Source organism: Acanthaster planci, linkage group LG04, assembly GCF_054643075.1.
Source record: "Acanthaster planci isolate LZ-2023a linkage group LG04, COTS_SCS, whole genome shotgun sequence".
NCBI classification, from domain to species: domain Eukaryota; kingdom Metazoa; phylum Echinodermata; class Asteroidea; order Valvatida; family Acanthasteridae; genus Acanthaster; species Acanthaster planci.
The window spans coordinates 14371616-14386321 of record NC_141780.1 but is presented as its reverse complement, the minus strand read 5'-3'; the positions used below and the strand labels follow the sequence as shown (position 1 = coordinate 14386321).

Sequence of the window (14706 nt, the reverse complement as noted above, 5' to 3'; positions counted from 1 at the left end):
AGGTGTGAGCGCAGCAGGGGCTCTGATGGGGCCAAGCTCCAAGATTACACCTATGAAAGGCCACACAAACGCACTCGACAGTTTCGACTCAAATAAATGGAGGCGGACCCGTGACTTCAGAGTAGACGGACACAATATGCAATCACTTCAGGTTTATTCCTCCCAAAAAAAAAAAAAAAAAAAGGAAAAAAAGAAGCCAAATATATTTGGTCTTACCTCGAGATATATGGGACAACCCCGCTTACATACAAATCAAAATGTGCTATTTATTATGCTACTTTACAATACACATATTACAAACGCTTGGTTTAAAGGCAGTTTAACCTCCATTACGGTGACAAATTTGTAACAAGAAATAACCACAGGGGTAAATATAAAATTAGAAACTAAATAGAAATCATGTAGCTTTAGCATATTGTGAAAAAGGTATGGTCTTTAAAATAAAATATGTATTTAACTTAATCTTAATAAAGAGCCACATTTAATGAAACAACCCAGATGAGGATGAACACATTATAAAAAAACAAAACACAATTATACAGAAAAAATAGAACAAACAAAAAATTCAAAAACTAAATAAGAGGGTTTCAAAAACTGAAACTGCTAGCATCATTAAACACATGTACCTCAAACAAGATGTGATCCTTCTTGCAAGGCTGTAAAGATCACTTTGCATTGAAGAATATGAGTAAACCTTTGTCATTTTATATTCCAGAAACACTTCTAACACAGGGACGCAAACATTTAGGCAACCCAACAGGATAGATCCATTGTAATGAAAGAGGTCTACATGTCATCTGAAATTTCAGTGATAAAAAGTTGCAAGCTTTCTTGATCAATTCCTTTCATTTAGCTTCCTTTTTTTTTCTACACAGGACTGATTTTCAGTTGTTTCTGAACAAACAGGGTATCACATTCTTAAATATATGAAATGGCCATGTGCCTTTCATTACAGTGGATTTTACCAAGATCTACAGGCAATGTCCGAGGAGAGCTTCCTTTTGTGATCAACTACATGTGCGAGTGTATGGGCATTCAATGGACCAAACAGAAAAGTGCCAGTCTGTCAATTAACAGAGCACGCCATTAAGTGCAATACCCACCCACATGGCCAAATGCAACATCTGTGGGGTGGAAGTAAACAAATGGAAACAGTTTATTTCCAGTCGATAGCAAGTTTCGCCTTCCTCATTATTGGAAGTTGACAATAGGTTAGGGAGCTAAAATTGACTACCTACCAGAAACAAATCCTATTATATTTGATCCACCACACCTCAGTCATATTCAGTTGCCATAAAAATGCCAGGGGCAAGAAAAGGTGGCATGTATGTGCCCCACTGTCTCTTCATATGTAATGTGCATGTAGCACATGCATACTCCACACGAATGATGATTACACTGAACTGTTGGCATATCTTACTTGTGTGTGGATCCTCGCGTGCACCCCGGTAAACAGTTAAAACGGCAACTGGCAAGTGACGACGAATGGACCAGTGAGAGTTTAGCTCTTGATCATAAATATGTATGAGACACGGTAACAGATAATGTAATAATGTACACACTGTTAATTTGAAGTAGCCAATACGCTACTGGGGAAAAAATCCACTCACACTATTTCAAAATAACCTATACATAAATTATTACACAATGTCCCTCGGCAATATTCCCAAGGGAATAACAACTCTTGACCAGAATTTTCCATCTAAGTTTGGACCACAGTCTTACACTCAGGGGCATACCATTTTTCCACTCTTCTATTTTGACCAGTATGGCAGGTGATACTCAAAGTAATGTCACAGCAATTACTACAGTGGTTTACAGGTTGCTATAGTGGTTTTTCTGGTGGTGTTTAGAAGGGACAAGCATCAATATTTCACAAATATGAGTGAATTTATCAATCAACAGTCATGACAGCTGCTTCAAACTTACGAAATGGACCTACACGTTCGCTCTGACCCTGAAAGCCATGTCTTTGGAATTTTGATGTCTGTAAACTTTATGTATAAAAAGCATGCTTCTTTCTGTGAAACTGAATAGGCTGCAAAATCAAATCAAATCAAACCAAATCTGTTATCAGATCTTAAAATAATGAGTACGCTTTCTCTAGATGAAACTTAATCAAAGATTTACTCAGTTTCCACCTACCATTAGTAACTTTCATTCCTTCATAAATCACTCAATAATTAGGTTCAAGTGCCTCATCAGTTATCATGCAGATGGATAAACGATACTCAATGATATGAAATCTTATCCACTGTATTAAACATAACATAAACTCACACTATCTTTGTGATAGTACCACCTGAAGAGCTTGATGGATAAACCTTTGCCCTTATTTGTAGCAAGGGCAGACAGTGACCATACTCTACTCTGACCGACTACTCTCTGATGTGTTACCATCATCAGATGCATCATTAAAACTAACAATTCTGAATTCTCTATGGTAGCAGGATTTCAAGACTGTTAAGGTTGGAGAAAACAACTGCCAAGTCCTTAATTAAGGTTAACCAGTTACTGTTATTTTTCTTGAATGAATTCAAATGACGTAAGTCTTGATACAAAAACCACCTAACTAACAATGTCAAGAGTTGCACTTTGGCTCATCAATGACATAAAGTGCATTTTGAAACAACATTTTTTTAAAACGAAGCTCCTGTTTTGTGCAGATTACCCGCACCTTGCCAGAAAGTTGTACTTCTGTCTGGAAACAGACTGCAGACCAGTCTACTCATATTGTTACTGCCACTTTGATCAAGTTCTGCCACTCCACAACAATCCTCTCCTCAAAAATCTGACAGCAAAATACAACGTGGGGCAGCTAACTGCTCTGGTATCATTTGTGTAGATGACTTGCCATCAGACCATTGAATCGTTTTTTTGGTCCAACTTATCCGAACAAAAGCCCTTGCCTCCACTATCACATTTTTCCTTGTTTACAAAAACAGTTATGTACAACATATGCATATTGACGGTAACCAAAATTAAGACAAGTAATTACCCTGCGCACGTCGGTTTTACAGGGATTTGATTAAAAACCATGTATCTAGTCTTTTGGATGTCCAGCATGGACACTCCTATTCAAATTCCCAAGTGTCCAAACCACTGATGTCCAATTAAGGAAAAAAAAAACCTGGACAGACCACTGGCTTTATAAGCGGAGTCGCTATCTTCCACAGGACCACCTCGTGAACAATAGATACGTAAAGGTTTTTGTTTATTTAGTGGAGATTGATGGTCCTAACAGATCCCACAGTTGTAGAAACATTGTTCTGCAACAGGTTCCTGGGATGCCTCTTCATCACCGAAAGCTGCTCAATGATATGTATAGTATACAGCGTCACCAATTTACACGTAATTCTACACACTGCTATCGAGCTGAACTATGATCTAACATCCAGGAAAAAACGTAAACACTTTCATCTGCCACACACTGGTGCTATGGGGAACCTTGAGAGGGATAGCACATCCTTTAATATCCTCTACTCCTGTCTTTACATGTATGCAGCAAAAAAAAATCAGCTCACTCTTGAAAGAACGAGTCACTTGTTGGACATCAACTACTGATCATCCTTTCTGCACATCGGTAGAAATTTCTTGCAACTAATATCATCATTGACAGTAACCAACTGCAGCTGATAATGAAACATCAATTCACTGGAACCTGTATGAAGCCAAGCTATCTACAACGGCCCATACTGCATGCAATGTTATGTACACAACTCTCAACCTTTAGCACTGACCTTTGACACTGACCTCTGACATTACAAATGGCTGCACCCTTTCGACACACAGACGTCAGACAACACACAAATTCACGTACAGAAAAAAAGCTGTTTGCTTTTCCAAGATTGCATCACTGCATCAAAATCAAACAAAATGTGATGTGAAGAAATTCTATAAGATTGTTTCAATCATGACATGGCAAGTATGATCCAATTGGTAATTTTGATATCAAGGACACAAGACTTTCAGACAAACAGAAAAATAAATTAATAAATGAAATAAAACTTCCCCATCTTTGAACATTCATCTGCCATCTGTCAGTGTGTAATGAACTTGGATGGGCATGTTATACTTAAACACGAGTAGTAAAGACAAGGCCATTGATAAGTTGACGTATTAATCTGCACAATCGTATTCAGGACCCTCAATCACCCATTTCTTAATTTTGCAAACACATTAGAAACTGTTGAGTATGTTACAATTTGAAAGGCATTTCTTATCAAACTCAAAATCAATGGCACGAGTTTGCATCCATGTGTAAATCTATGATTTCTTTTTTTTTTTACAAAAAGGCCAACGGTTTTGACATAGGAGGGCAAGGAGGGGGTTTTCCGTTTTCACTGCTCAACTTTTTTGGCATTTACATCAAAACCTAGCCTGCACATTACAAAGTCTTTGGATAATCGTGTCCTTCTGCTCTGAAATAACACCCCCCCCTCAAAGTACGGCCATCTGTTCATTTAAAGTAATAAATTATTTCTGATACACAGTCAGACAATCGAAGACAAAGTTGAGTTAAAAGTACATGTACACAGACAATAAAAAAAGTTCAATCTTTGTTGATATGACCCCCATTTTTCAATAATTTTTCACTTTTTCTTCAACTCTGCTCCATTTATGCATTCTGTAGGTGACCAAGCAAAGTTCAAGGAAACAAGGTCCACGGACCAAACTAACCTCAGAATATCTGGGCACATTGGTCCAGTTGCATACCCCTTAAAACGTTACATTATAACATTACTTGCACTTGAATGGTTCATCAGTTAAAAAAAAAATTTACAGTTAACGTAAAAATCACCTCAACAATTTAAACAAAAAAAAAATCATACAGATGGGAGGACACGTGAAGGGAGCCCTCCACCATCTTTGTCACATCTCAGAGGATCGTGGGAGAAAAATGGGCTTGCCTTATAGCTTTGGGAGGAACGCTGCAAAGATCACAGCAGGGCTTCCCTCCCTTCCCCCCTCCCCCATTTCTCTGGTAATTAGAAATATAAGCACATTACAATGCATCAAGAACAGGACAGAAAACCGACTCCAGCTACACGCCAAACCACAGAACTCATTTCCTTTTTCCTTTTCTGTTGAGTGTGTGTGTGTATGTGTGCGAGGGAAGGCCTTCACAGCACGAAGGGATCATTTCTTTCGTCGAGAAATTTGGGACTGAGTTGTGGAGGCAAAATTTTGTCCCCATAGTGTTTTGGGTCCCCACAAAACAGGTGCAAAGAGGAGTGCTTGTCCCCACAATTACTTTATACATCCCTGCGTGGGTGTGTGTGTTTTACTGTGGGCAAATAATTCAACATATGGAAATTAAACGTAGCTGGTCGACAAAAAGGCTATTTCTTGACAGTTCCTTTTAGAAATAGCTTGCAAACCACAAGTCCTCTCTGTTGGAGGCAAGTTAGCAAATCATGTCACAATCAAGCTCTTGTACGTGCCCTATAATGTGATTACACAATAACTTTAAACTGAGTGTATAAAGGGGAACTGTGGATTATCCTGTTTAAGGTTAATATGATATTATACAAATCTTCTACTATGGAAATCATGACGAACGACTCAGCTTTCCTGGTTCTTGAGCGTTTTCAGTCCTGCTCTATGGTGCATGGATGTCCATCACATTATCTGCAACGGAGGAGAAAAAAAATCAAAATCAATTTGTAAATTAGACTAGTTTTTAAAACTTAACACCCCAAAATCTCACATCTAATATTAAGAAAGAGTAACCTGTCTCCTATTTAATTCTAAATATAGCAGGAGCATATATCTAAAAATGTCATTTTCCCAGCAATTTTGACGATAGCATTATTCGTGCCTGGTCTGAAATGTTGAAACAATGTCCGGAACCAAGACACAGAGCTGCCAGAATAATGTCACATTGTCACCTTATACTTCTACCCTAGGTATACTGTATACCCTAGGTATACGACGTACACTGGAAAGCTCTCTTTCTGCTGAATTCAAAAATGCCAATACATATATCTCTATTTTGAAAATGCATACAGTTGAATGACAGTGATCAAACTTCAACAGGCAATTTTTATCTAAACTAAAGTGAACCCTTCCATTCAGTGACAGATAAAATTTTCCACTCCATTTGGCTTGGCCTTATGAAATGGAACATTCCACATGTCCCTCCTGAAATTACAGTACAACACAGCTAAACAGAACAACTGCAAGGAAGATTATTTTGCTTGGACCCTGTTGTGTTCATTGCAGCTACATTGTACTGTATTCTTACCACTTCACTTTAATATTAGGCACATCTACGGATCACAAATGATTCCTTTCCATCTTATTTTACCTGCTTAAACTCCAGCAGTCCGCTCGCTGCAGCTGGACTCAGTAACCTCTCCTCTCCTCAGTGACCTGGGATCCGTCGGGCATCACGGTCACATCGGCCCGCTGCGGCATCTGTACCATGTGGGGCGGGACGTAGTAGGCGGCAGCCATGACTGGTTGGTACATGGGGTGGACGGGGGGCTGGCCCCAGCTGATGTTCTGGGCCATGGGGATCATGGCCGGGGGTGGCAGGCTCATGGGCTGGACTGGGGCACCCGGCACGTCATGGTCAAACCTGGAGAGAACAAACAGGTTTAAAGGTGGGGTGAATGGAGGTTTTACACTCCATTTACACAGTGAATGGGAAAGATATGCCACGTGGCCCAAACTATAAAACACAGTAGTTTCCTATGTGACTGATTACATGAAAGTAGTCACAGTGCACAAAAGGGCAATGAACATTTTCATTTATAAAAATGAGCGATTTTCAAGGATACCAAAGTGCGATATGAAGTTCTGGCAAGTACATATGAAGTACAATATCTTTAGGATGGAGGACTAGCTGGCATGGTTGAGTGCTTCTTCATGACGCCTTGGGGCTCTTCCTATGGTGCATTCAGGGTGGAAATTTACGTATAATTTGAAAAACGTTTAGAAACTTTCCTATTTAAACGTTTAGCCAACGCTTTCCAGAGGCTGCTGCTGCCTACCTCGATGTTTTCATACATGCATAATTATATAATTCAACAATGCACATGGTCCAACCAATGCAAAAATGTAGATTGATGTCGGGGCATTTAAAAAAGCAATGTTTATTATTTTAGAATTCACTTTTTTCTCAAAACGTACATGGATGTCAAAGGGGAAAAGTTTTTTGAGAATCAGATTACATTTGTGTTTTCGTCTTACAGTCTGCCATGTTTTGGTAACAGCTCTTCTTTGAGCATCCTTGTATACAAGACTACGATCAGTGTTTGTTCTTCCGTCGTTACCGACGATAAAGTCTGCATCATAGATTAAAGTGGTGTAGTTCTGTTCTGTCCAAGATCCCAGTATAAGCTGGCGATTTTTCTGGCACACAACGACTGCAGTCTGATATCGCCAAGTCTGATGGTAGCCATTGTGACCCTGTACGTTTGCGTGTGAACAGGTGACAAAATTCTGAACTGGATGGACACAAAGGGTAACTGAAGTTATTTTTGTTATTGTTGCGTCAGCCTTTCAGCTTCACTCGTCAACCACAATGACAAGAATGGGTTACTACTGACAACGGCCATGTTACTGGAAACGCTGCTTCTCAACACTGCAAACAACACTCAGGTTTCTGAAACCTGCATCTCCTCCTATGGCAATTCTTTGGACACATTCAATATAACGTTGTTACCATGCGGTGATATTGAGCCAAACCTAGGACCAGATGCTCAACTTCTTCACCGAAGTCTTATCCATTACAGATATTCCAATCTTGTACACAATCCAGATGATCTTGAAGTCATTGGCGATGCCAGCTGCCCTAAAGCACCTTTCCCTCTACATGATTGGTCCATCACTGTCGACCTTGGATCAACTCAAACCGGCCCACACATAGGGGGCCCCGAGCCATTGCCCTTTAGGCCAAATATCGTCCAAGTCGCATATTCAACATGACCTCAACCACCATTTCCGATCACCTCAGTGTGCGTCTTTGGAATGCACGCTCACTTCGCAACAAAACGCTTTCATTTTCTGGATATGTGACAGAAACCAGGCTTAGTATTGTAAGAAATCCTCGCTGGACACGAGCAAACTCACCGACTTTCACCCACTGTCAAACCAACCTTTTCTTTCAAAAGTTATTGAGAAGGCCATAGTATCCCACCTCCCTGCACACATGGATGACCACCATCTCTGGGAGTCCCATCAGTCTGCATACAGATATGGTCAGAGTACGGAAACTGCACTACTATTGGTAAAAGATGACATGCATGTAACACAGGCGATGGACAATAATAGAGTAGTGTTCCATGTCCTCTTGGACTTGAGCGCAGCTTTTGACACTGTGGATCACCGTATTCTTCTCCAGAGGCTTGGCGAATCCATTGGCCTGGTGGGAAATGCTCTCTCTTGGTTTCGCAGCTTTCATACAGACAGATCTTGTAGTGCATATGTTGAGGGGCACTCCTTGTGCCCAAAACCTCTCAACTACAGAGTCCTCAAGGCTCCGTTCTAGGGACCTTTGTATTTATCATCTACATCAACCTTATGGGTGACATCATTCGCCCATACGGTCTCAAGTTTCACATTTATGCTGATGACATTCAGTTATATTGCACTTTTAACTCTAAGGATCCGGACTCCATATCAGCTGCGCCTTCCAGGTTGTTTTCTTGCATCCAGCACTTGAAGTCATGGTTGACTGACAACGTGCTTAAGCTGAATGAAGCAAAACAGAAGTTCTCGTTGCAGCATCAGCCCATTCACTTCTCAATTTGCCTCTTGTCACCTTGCAAATCGGGAGTTCCATTGTCTCACCATCACAGTCGGTCCGCTATCTCGGGATTCACTTTGATGAACACATGTCCATGACTACACCCGTTGCCACAATCCAGCGGTCCATTAACTTCCACTTTCGGAACATGTCACGAATTCGCGGATACCTTGATTTTGATTCCTGTCATCATGTCAGCAGAGCCGTTGTTCTCTTACGGCTTGATTTTTGTAATTCTCTGTTATTTGGTGAAGCTGAAACACATCTAACAAGACTCAAACGACCTCAAAATCATGCTGCCGGCATTTTATTTGCTGCTGGCTGGTGCGAACCACTGTCTCCACTGCTTGCCCGACTTCACTGGCTTCCTGTCCAACAGAGAATTCAATTTAAGCTTGCTCTGCTCATCTTCCAATTTCACCACACAGTTCCTCAGTACCTTGAACACTGCTTCACCCTTGATGTTCCTGGTCCACCTGGTCTTCGTTGCAGCTGTGATGTCACCCTGCTGTCAGTACTACCGGGATCACAACACGGCTTCACCCACGAAGCCTTCACAATCTCTGGTCCCACACTGTGGAACACAATAGCTGCCCACATCAGAGCTCTGGAAACTGTTTCATCCTTCAAAAAACAACTAAAAACATCGATATTTGCGATCTAAATTAAATGTCCTTTTATCATTGGTCGTTGCTACCCTTAGCGCCATGATCTACATGTAGATGGATAGCACTATAGAAATCCTGTATTATTATTTTATATTATTTTACAGGCATCATTTACAATAAAAAGAACATAAGATTGCATCAATCAAAACAGCAAACCTCTAAAGGACGGTTCCATTTATTAACCTTGGATTCTGTGTGAGTTGGGACACACACAGGTCACTGTGTGCAGTGTCTGGCTTGCTGTACTAATTGTTGGACTATGCTTGATTTTGTCAGGTTTGGTACTGTTCAGTGCAAGTCATCCTATACTGCATAGACTCATCCATACCATATCACTCAAATTCCAACGGGCTCATTCTGTTGGAGTTTATCAGGTTTGGTACAGTAACCTGCATATACAAGTACATAGACAAGTACATAAACCTGTTGGATTTTGTGAGGTTCGGTATGCTTTTCTAGTGCAGGAGCCTTGGGGGTTAGGGTTAAGCATTTGGCAAAATCTGTAAACGGATTTGGAACTTGCTTACTTTAAACGTTTAACATCTCACCCTTATGGTGCATTATTGTAAAAAGCTAATAATATGCTTTGCAAGCCAAGCTAGCTTCCGCCATGTATGTAATCAACATATTATACGGCATGTCCCTTTCTGTAAATGCTTTTCATAACCACTCATCTGTGTAAATGGGCCCATATGAGAGAACTCTGGCAGCAGCCCGCAATACTTTGAAAGCAAATTAGAAACTCGGCTCAAAAAGGAGGCATTGGTGGCACATACATGTAAGTTGTCACAAAAAGTGGTTACTATACACGTCTATCTTCTCTTGCAGCTCTTTGAGGGCTTTTGACTGTCACCTGATATGTTACCTGAATACATAGAGCTGGACGGCTCTGTTGGCAGAGTAACAGCATGGTTTACTAGATTTGCAAGAGGTCACCGGTTCAAATCCTATCCAAGTCAATTACTGTCAATCTGTAGGCAGTGACGTCACTTGAGAGAGACACCTACATGTATTTTGTGTTTAAAAGGCTTAACCCTACACGTAACACTTAAACTTGCAAGACTGTACTTGTGACTATTCAAAATATCCTAACCCTATACTGCCAGGATCCTACATGTCGATGAGAATGAGTGCCCTTTAAAAATTAAAAAAAAAAAGATGCTTAGTGGTGGATTTTGCAGGATCTAGAAAGATTTAGAGCAGAAAATGCCAAAATTGGTCCTTTAACCCTTAACAGTCCTGCACATCATTTGGCTTACAGTACTCAGTAGTATAAAATACCACTTAGTAGTCTGAGCCTTAAGGACCTAGTGCTACAAATTACTACTTCTGGATGGGGCACCCTCCCTTGTTACTCGTACAGAGAACAATAAAGTTGTGCATTCATAGTGCCATAGCACTGTATGGTGCATTGTTTTAGCTATTGTATTTTATGGCTTCAGGTAACAATAAGGTCATGTCCTCTTACAAGCGACAGCACTTAGTACTACATTTTACTACCAAGTATTATGTACTGTTAAGGTTAAACAATGTGCAACAAGTATAAACTAAAAAAAAGTACTTACTTGCACTGGTTGCCATAGCGACAGGTTCCAAGCAAGAAAAATTTGCAACGTGTGGAAGGTTTACCTGCCCGGTCATGGGCGTATCTACAGTTGTCCCCTGCTCTGCAGAGTCCATGAATGAAGTATCTGCCAAGGCACAGAAGATGGGAAAAATCATTAAAAAAACACTGTCTTTCCCCAAAAAAGACAACTCGAGAAAATCAGAGTTATCTAAGTCGGCTCAATCACTGTCTTCTTTTTTTCATTTTCTGAATTAACTGACAGTGTTTCCAGTGTCAAGTTAGAAACTAAGAGAAGAAAATCTGTCTTACTTTCAATTGTTACCTGCTTTGAAATTTAGAACCAAAATGCCATTCCACTACCGAGTCCATTATTCAGAATTTGTCAACGAAAGGGGGTAAGCTTTTTTTTTTTTAGAAAAAAGTCAAATTTGGTAATACCTATTAATTTTGATTTCTGAAAACTTCTTGTTGTTTTACTTTCACTTTCACTTCCTATAAAACATCTTTTCCATTACAAACATTGGCGAGTTAAATTTTCAGAATGGTACGTGTCTGCTTTGGTGTGAAAGTGCTCTTTCCCAGATATTTTTGATTCCATATATTTACATAAATTTCATTCTCATGAATCACATTTTAGTGAGAGAGAGATTTTCACTTGTATTTCATAATCATAAGTGATTTTAGTGCTTTTAGCAGGGCAAATCTGGGGGCAATTCTGAGCACAATCATGTAAATCCTGGTTGGAATTGGAATCAAGTTTCAAATCGTAGATTTGTCCAAACCTAGTTTGGTAATTACAGTCCATTCAATTTCTCCGGAGGGGTGTATTTTGTTTCCTTCGTTGCTTTCTAAGTGAGAGCTACATGGTAAGCTAGGATTCTACTTTGTGATTGACGGGTATAGTAAAACCAACAGTACATTACAGTGAGCTTTGCTTTCAATCAGGGTTTCCCCTGGGGTACTGATATGTTTGAGGCAGTCACACAAATTTAGCCAAAATTCAAGCGCCTAAAACAAAAGCGAGTATTTTCCAAATGGCCTACAATAAATATATTTACCCTAAATTTCCAATCTAAAATAAAGCGATCTGGTATTCTATGCCCCCCTTTACCATTCTGAATGATTTGAAACTGATCTATTTCAGAATATCTGTATAACATTTGTTTTGCTTTTTCCTTTCATCTTTGTCTATTTTAAGTGTTGAGGTGGTAAAATTCAACAGAAAAGCTTAAGGTGGTCACTAAAGTCAGTGAGGTGGGCCGCCTCACAGTTGAATTGGCTGGGGAAACCCTGCTTTCAATGTATACTTTTGTCTTGCTTTGCTCGAGTGTACTCTTATTTTCCAGTGCAATCAATGTATGATTATATTTATTTTTAAAGCGTACTAGATGAAATGATAAACATTCTTGCAAACTACTATATCATGTGGAAGATTTGTGCAGGAAGAATGGACTTGACACAAGTTGAATGTACATACAATGGTCATCAAAACCAAACAAAACTGCAAGTCTGTAAACTAAATGATGACATGTGTACATGTACATTACTCTATGCAAATAAGAACATAAAAATTGTAAGACTGACATGCATTAGGAGTAACAAAATATGCAGTTTTATGCAACTCCTTCATTTCTTGACTAAGTTTATGAAAGCATGTGTGCACGTCATGCACGTAAAAGCACACAGGCCTACACATAATATGTAAGCCTGTAACTTATAAGTAACACAAGAGAATCAGATTGGAAATGAAACAGCATTCTATCCACTTTTTCTGGTTGCCCTTTCCCCATTCAATCAAAATATCTACACAATATTACAAGCACAGATCATGTTTCCTGACTTGCTGTGTGGCATACAAGCCAGACATGATGTATCAATAATGTACTCATGTTATGCAAGTAAAACATGGTAAAGAACTTTTTCCTTAACCAGAGTGTATTTCCATAACTATAAAATAGACATGATAGAATAGGTAGTTCTGGACAATCATGTTCACTGAATCAACTCTGCAATGTCTCCCAACTGTGCCATTTTCATGTACTGCAAACACAAGAACAAAACAGAAATGTTGTCAAATCACGGTCACACTGTTTATGACTAATGCTATTTGATCTTGATTCCACAAGACAATGCCTATGCACTGCGCAAGCATATTTGCAGTACGGCAACTCGCAGGCAAAATACCAGTCGTGCCATCTGCTCGCACGACAAATCACATGCTGGTACAATGTCATGTTACACGTCTACCAACGACAACGCACGACATCACACCGGCTCACGATCGCAACGCCCCATCGGGAAATCACATGATAAAAAATCACAAACACTGCATTTATCGCAGTGAAATGTGGGACAAACCTGCAAGCGATGTTTTTCCGCCAGTCTGCGCCGTTGTTCGGTCCGCGCCCCTGGCCTGGCATGCCTTGCACGCTAGACAGCCCGGGCCCAGACGGCGCATTACTGGCAGCAGCCATCTTGTACCGATGGAGCTGCTGTAATTGCTGGTACCCGGCACTCAGATTGGGCTTCATTCATTCAGCACGGGTGTGGGTACCGATCTACGTCTGACAGCGCGATGTGGTTTACCGTAACCAGTGAAACATAATTGATCGATTGATCAATCGATACATTTCGCCGGCAATCATCAACTCGAGCTGGTATGGTACAAACAGCCTGAGGCTGACAAGTTACCTTTGAAGGGCAATTGGGAAGTATGGAGAAGGGACAACAACGAAAAAATCAGGTTCACCCAAACCCCAAATGCATTGATTGCCATTGAGTTTCTCGGAACCGTAACTCGGGGGAGGGCACGGACGCCCGCTCCTGGCCTGTGGCCCCCACTCAGAACTTAGAGAAGGAAAAAGTGTGGACGTAGTCCGCTTTAACGGTCTTTTAACTGTGACCGAAACCCACTGAGTGTCCCCTCCAGAAAATGACAATCCTAGCCCCCCCCCAAAAAAACGAACCCCAGTTACAACAGTGGAGTTACTTAAAATATTGAATTATAAAGGTCCAGTCGCTCCCCGTGTCTTCCGGTAGAGTGAGAAAGGTGGGGCTGCCGGCCGGCGCAAAACATTTATGTGGCAAGCAGATGCTGTTCTGATAACATCCATGTACACTTCAGTAGCTGCAAAGGCATCAACGTGCAGAGCCAAACACCCTCGTAGCCTGGAATCCACTGCAGAAATTCAAAACACGGTACGTCAAGTAAAATCGCCACGCGCGCGAGTCAATCGGCGAAGAAATTAAATTGTTTAACAAAATCGTTGGAAATTTATCATTTTAAACTTATTTTAGAGGATGATGTAATAGAAATATTTCACTAAACTGCACCTCTGTGTTTCAGTTGACCTTATTTTGCTTTTTTAAATCTGTATTTTGGGGCTGTTTTGTTTGACAGCTAATTTGAATTTACATATTCATGAGCAAATCTATGATGTAATCCGTGGCACTGTCCTCCGAGAGGGCACAGTTTTGTATCACTGGGATAGGCTTGAGTAAACCTTATTTGCACTCGTTGTAACTAAATTAAAATAATATAAACAGCCTCGGAGACACTATGTGGACGCCAGCAACGCCTAACCTCTACGTTGCATTGATTTTTGCACCAAAAATTGCAAGATTTTTTACAGTTCGCTATCGAAGATTTTCGTTTCTTTTGGCAGTTTATTGTTGTGTAAGTAGGCCTACATGGCAATAAACTCGCAAGCAACTTT

General features: G+C 40.4%; 1 protein-coding gene across 1 annotated transcript; it reads right to left on the bottom strand.

Annotated features, from left to right (window-relative positions):
- Nucleotides 1–115: 115 nt before the first annotated feature.
- On the bottom strand, nt 116–13506 carry LOC110974036 (uncharacterized). Its single transcript, XM_022225341.2, has 4 exons — nt 13349–13506; nt 10989–11114; nt 6311–6583; nt 116–5631 (listed from the first exon to the last, which is right to left on the bottom strand). The coding sequence occupies exons 1-3, from the start codon at nt 13462–13464 to the stop codon at nt 6349–6351; spliced, it is 477 nt and encodes a 158-aa protein (XP_022081033.2). The 5' UTR covers nt 13465–13506; the 3' UTR covers nt 116–5631; nt 6311–6348.
- Nucleotides 13507–14706: the final 1200 nt, after the last annotated feature.

Coding starts and splice junctions, on each gene's coding strand:
- LOC110974036 (XM_022225341.2), bottom strand. CDS start 13,464: ATGGCTGCTGCCAGTAATGCGCCGTCTGGGCCCGGGCTGTCTAGCGTG. Junction 11,115..13,348: donor CGGAAAAACATCGCTTGCAG/GTTTGTCCCACA, acceptor GTGCCTTGGCAG/ATACTTCATTCATGGACTCT. Junction 6,584..10,988: donor CGCTATGGCAACCAGTGCAA/GTAAGTACTTTT, acceptor TGTTCTCTCCAG/GTTTGACCATGACGTGCCGG.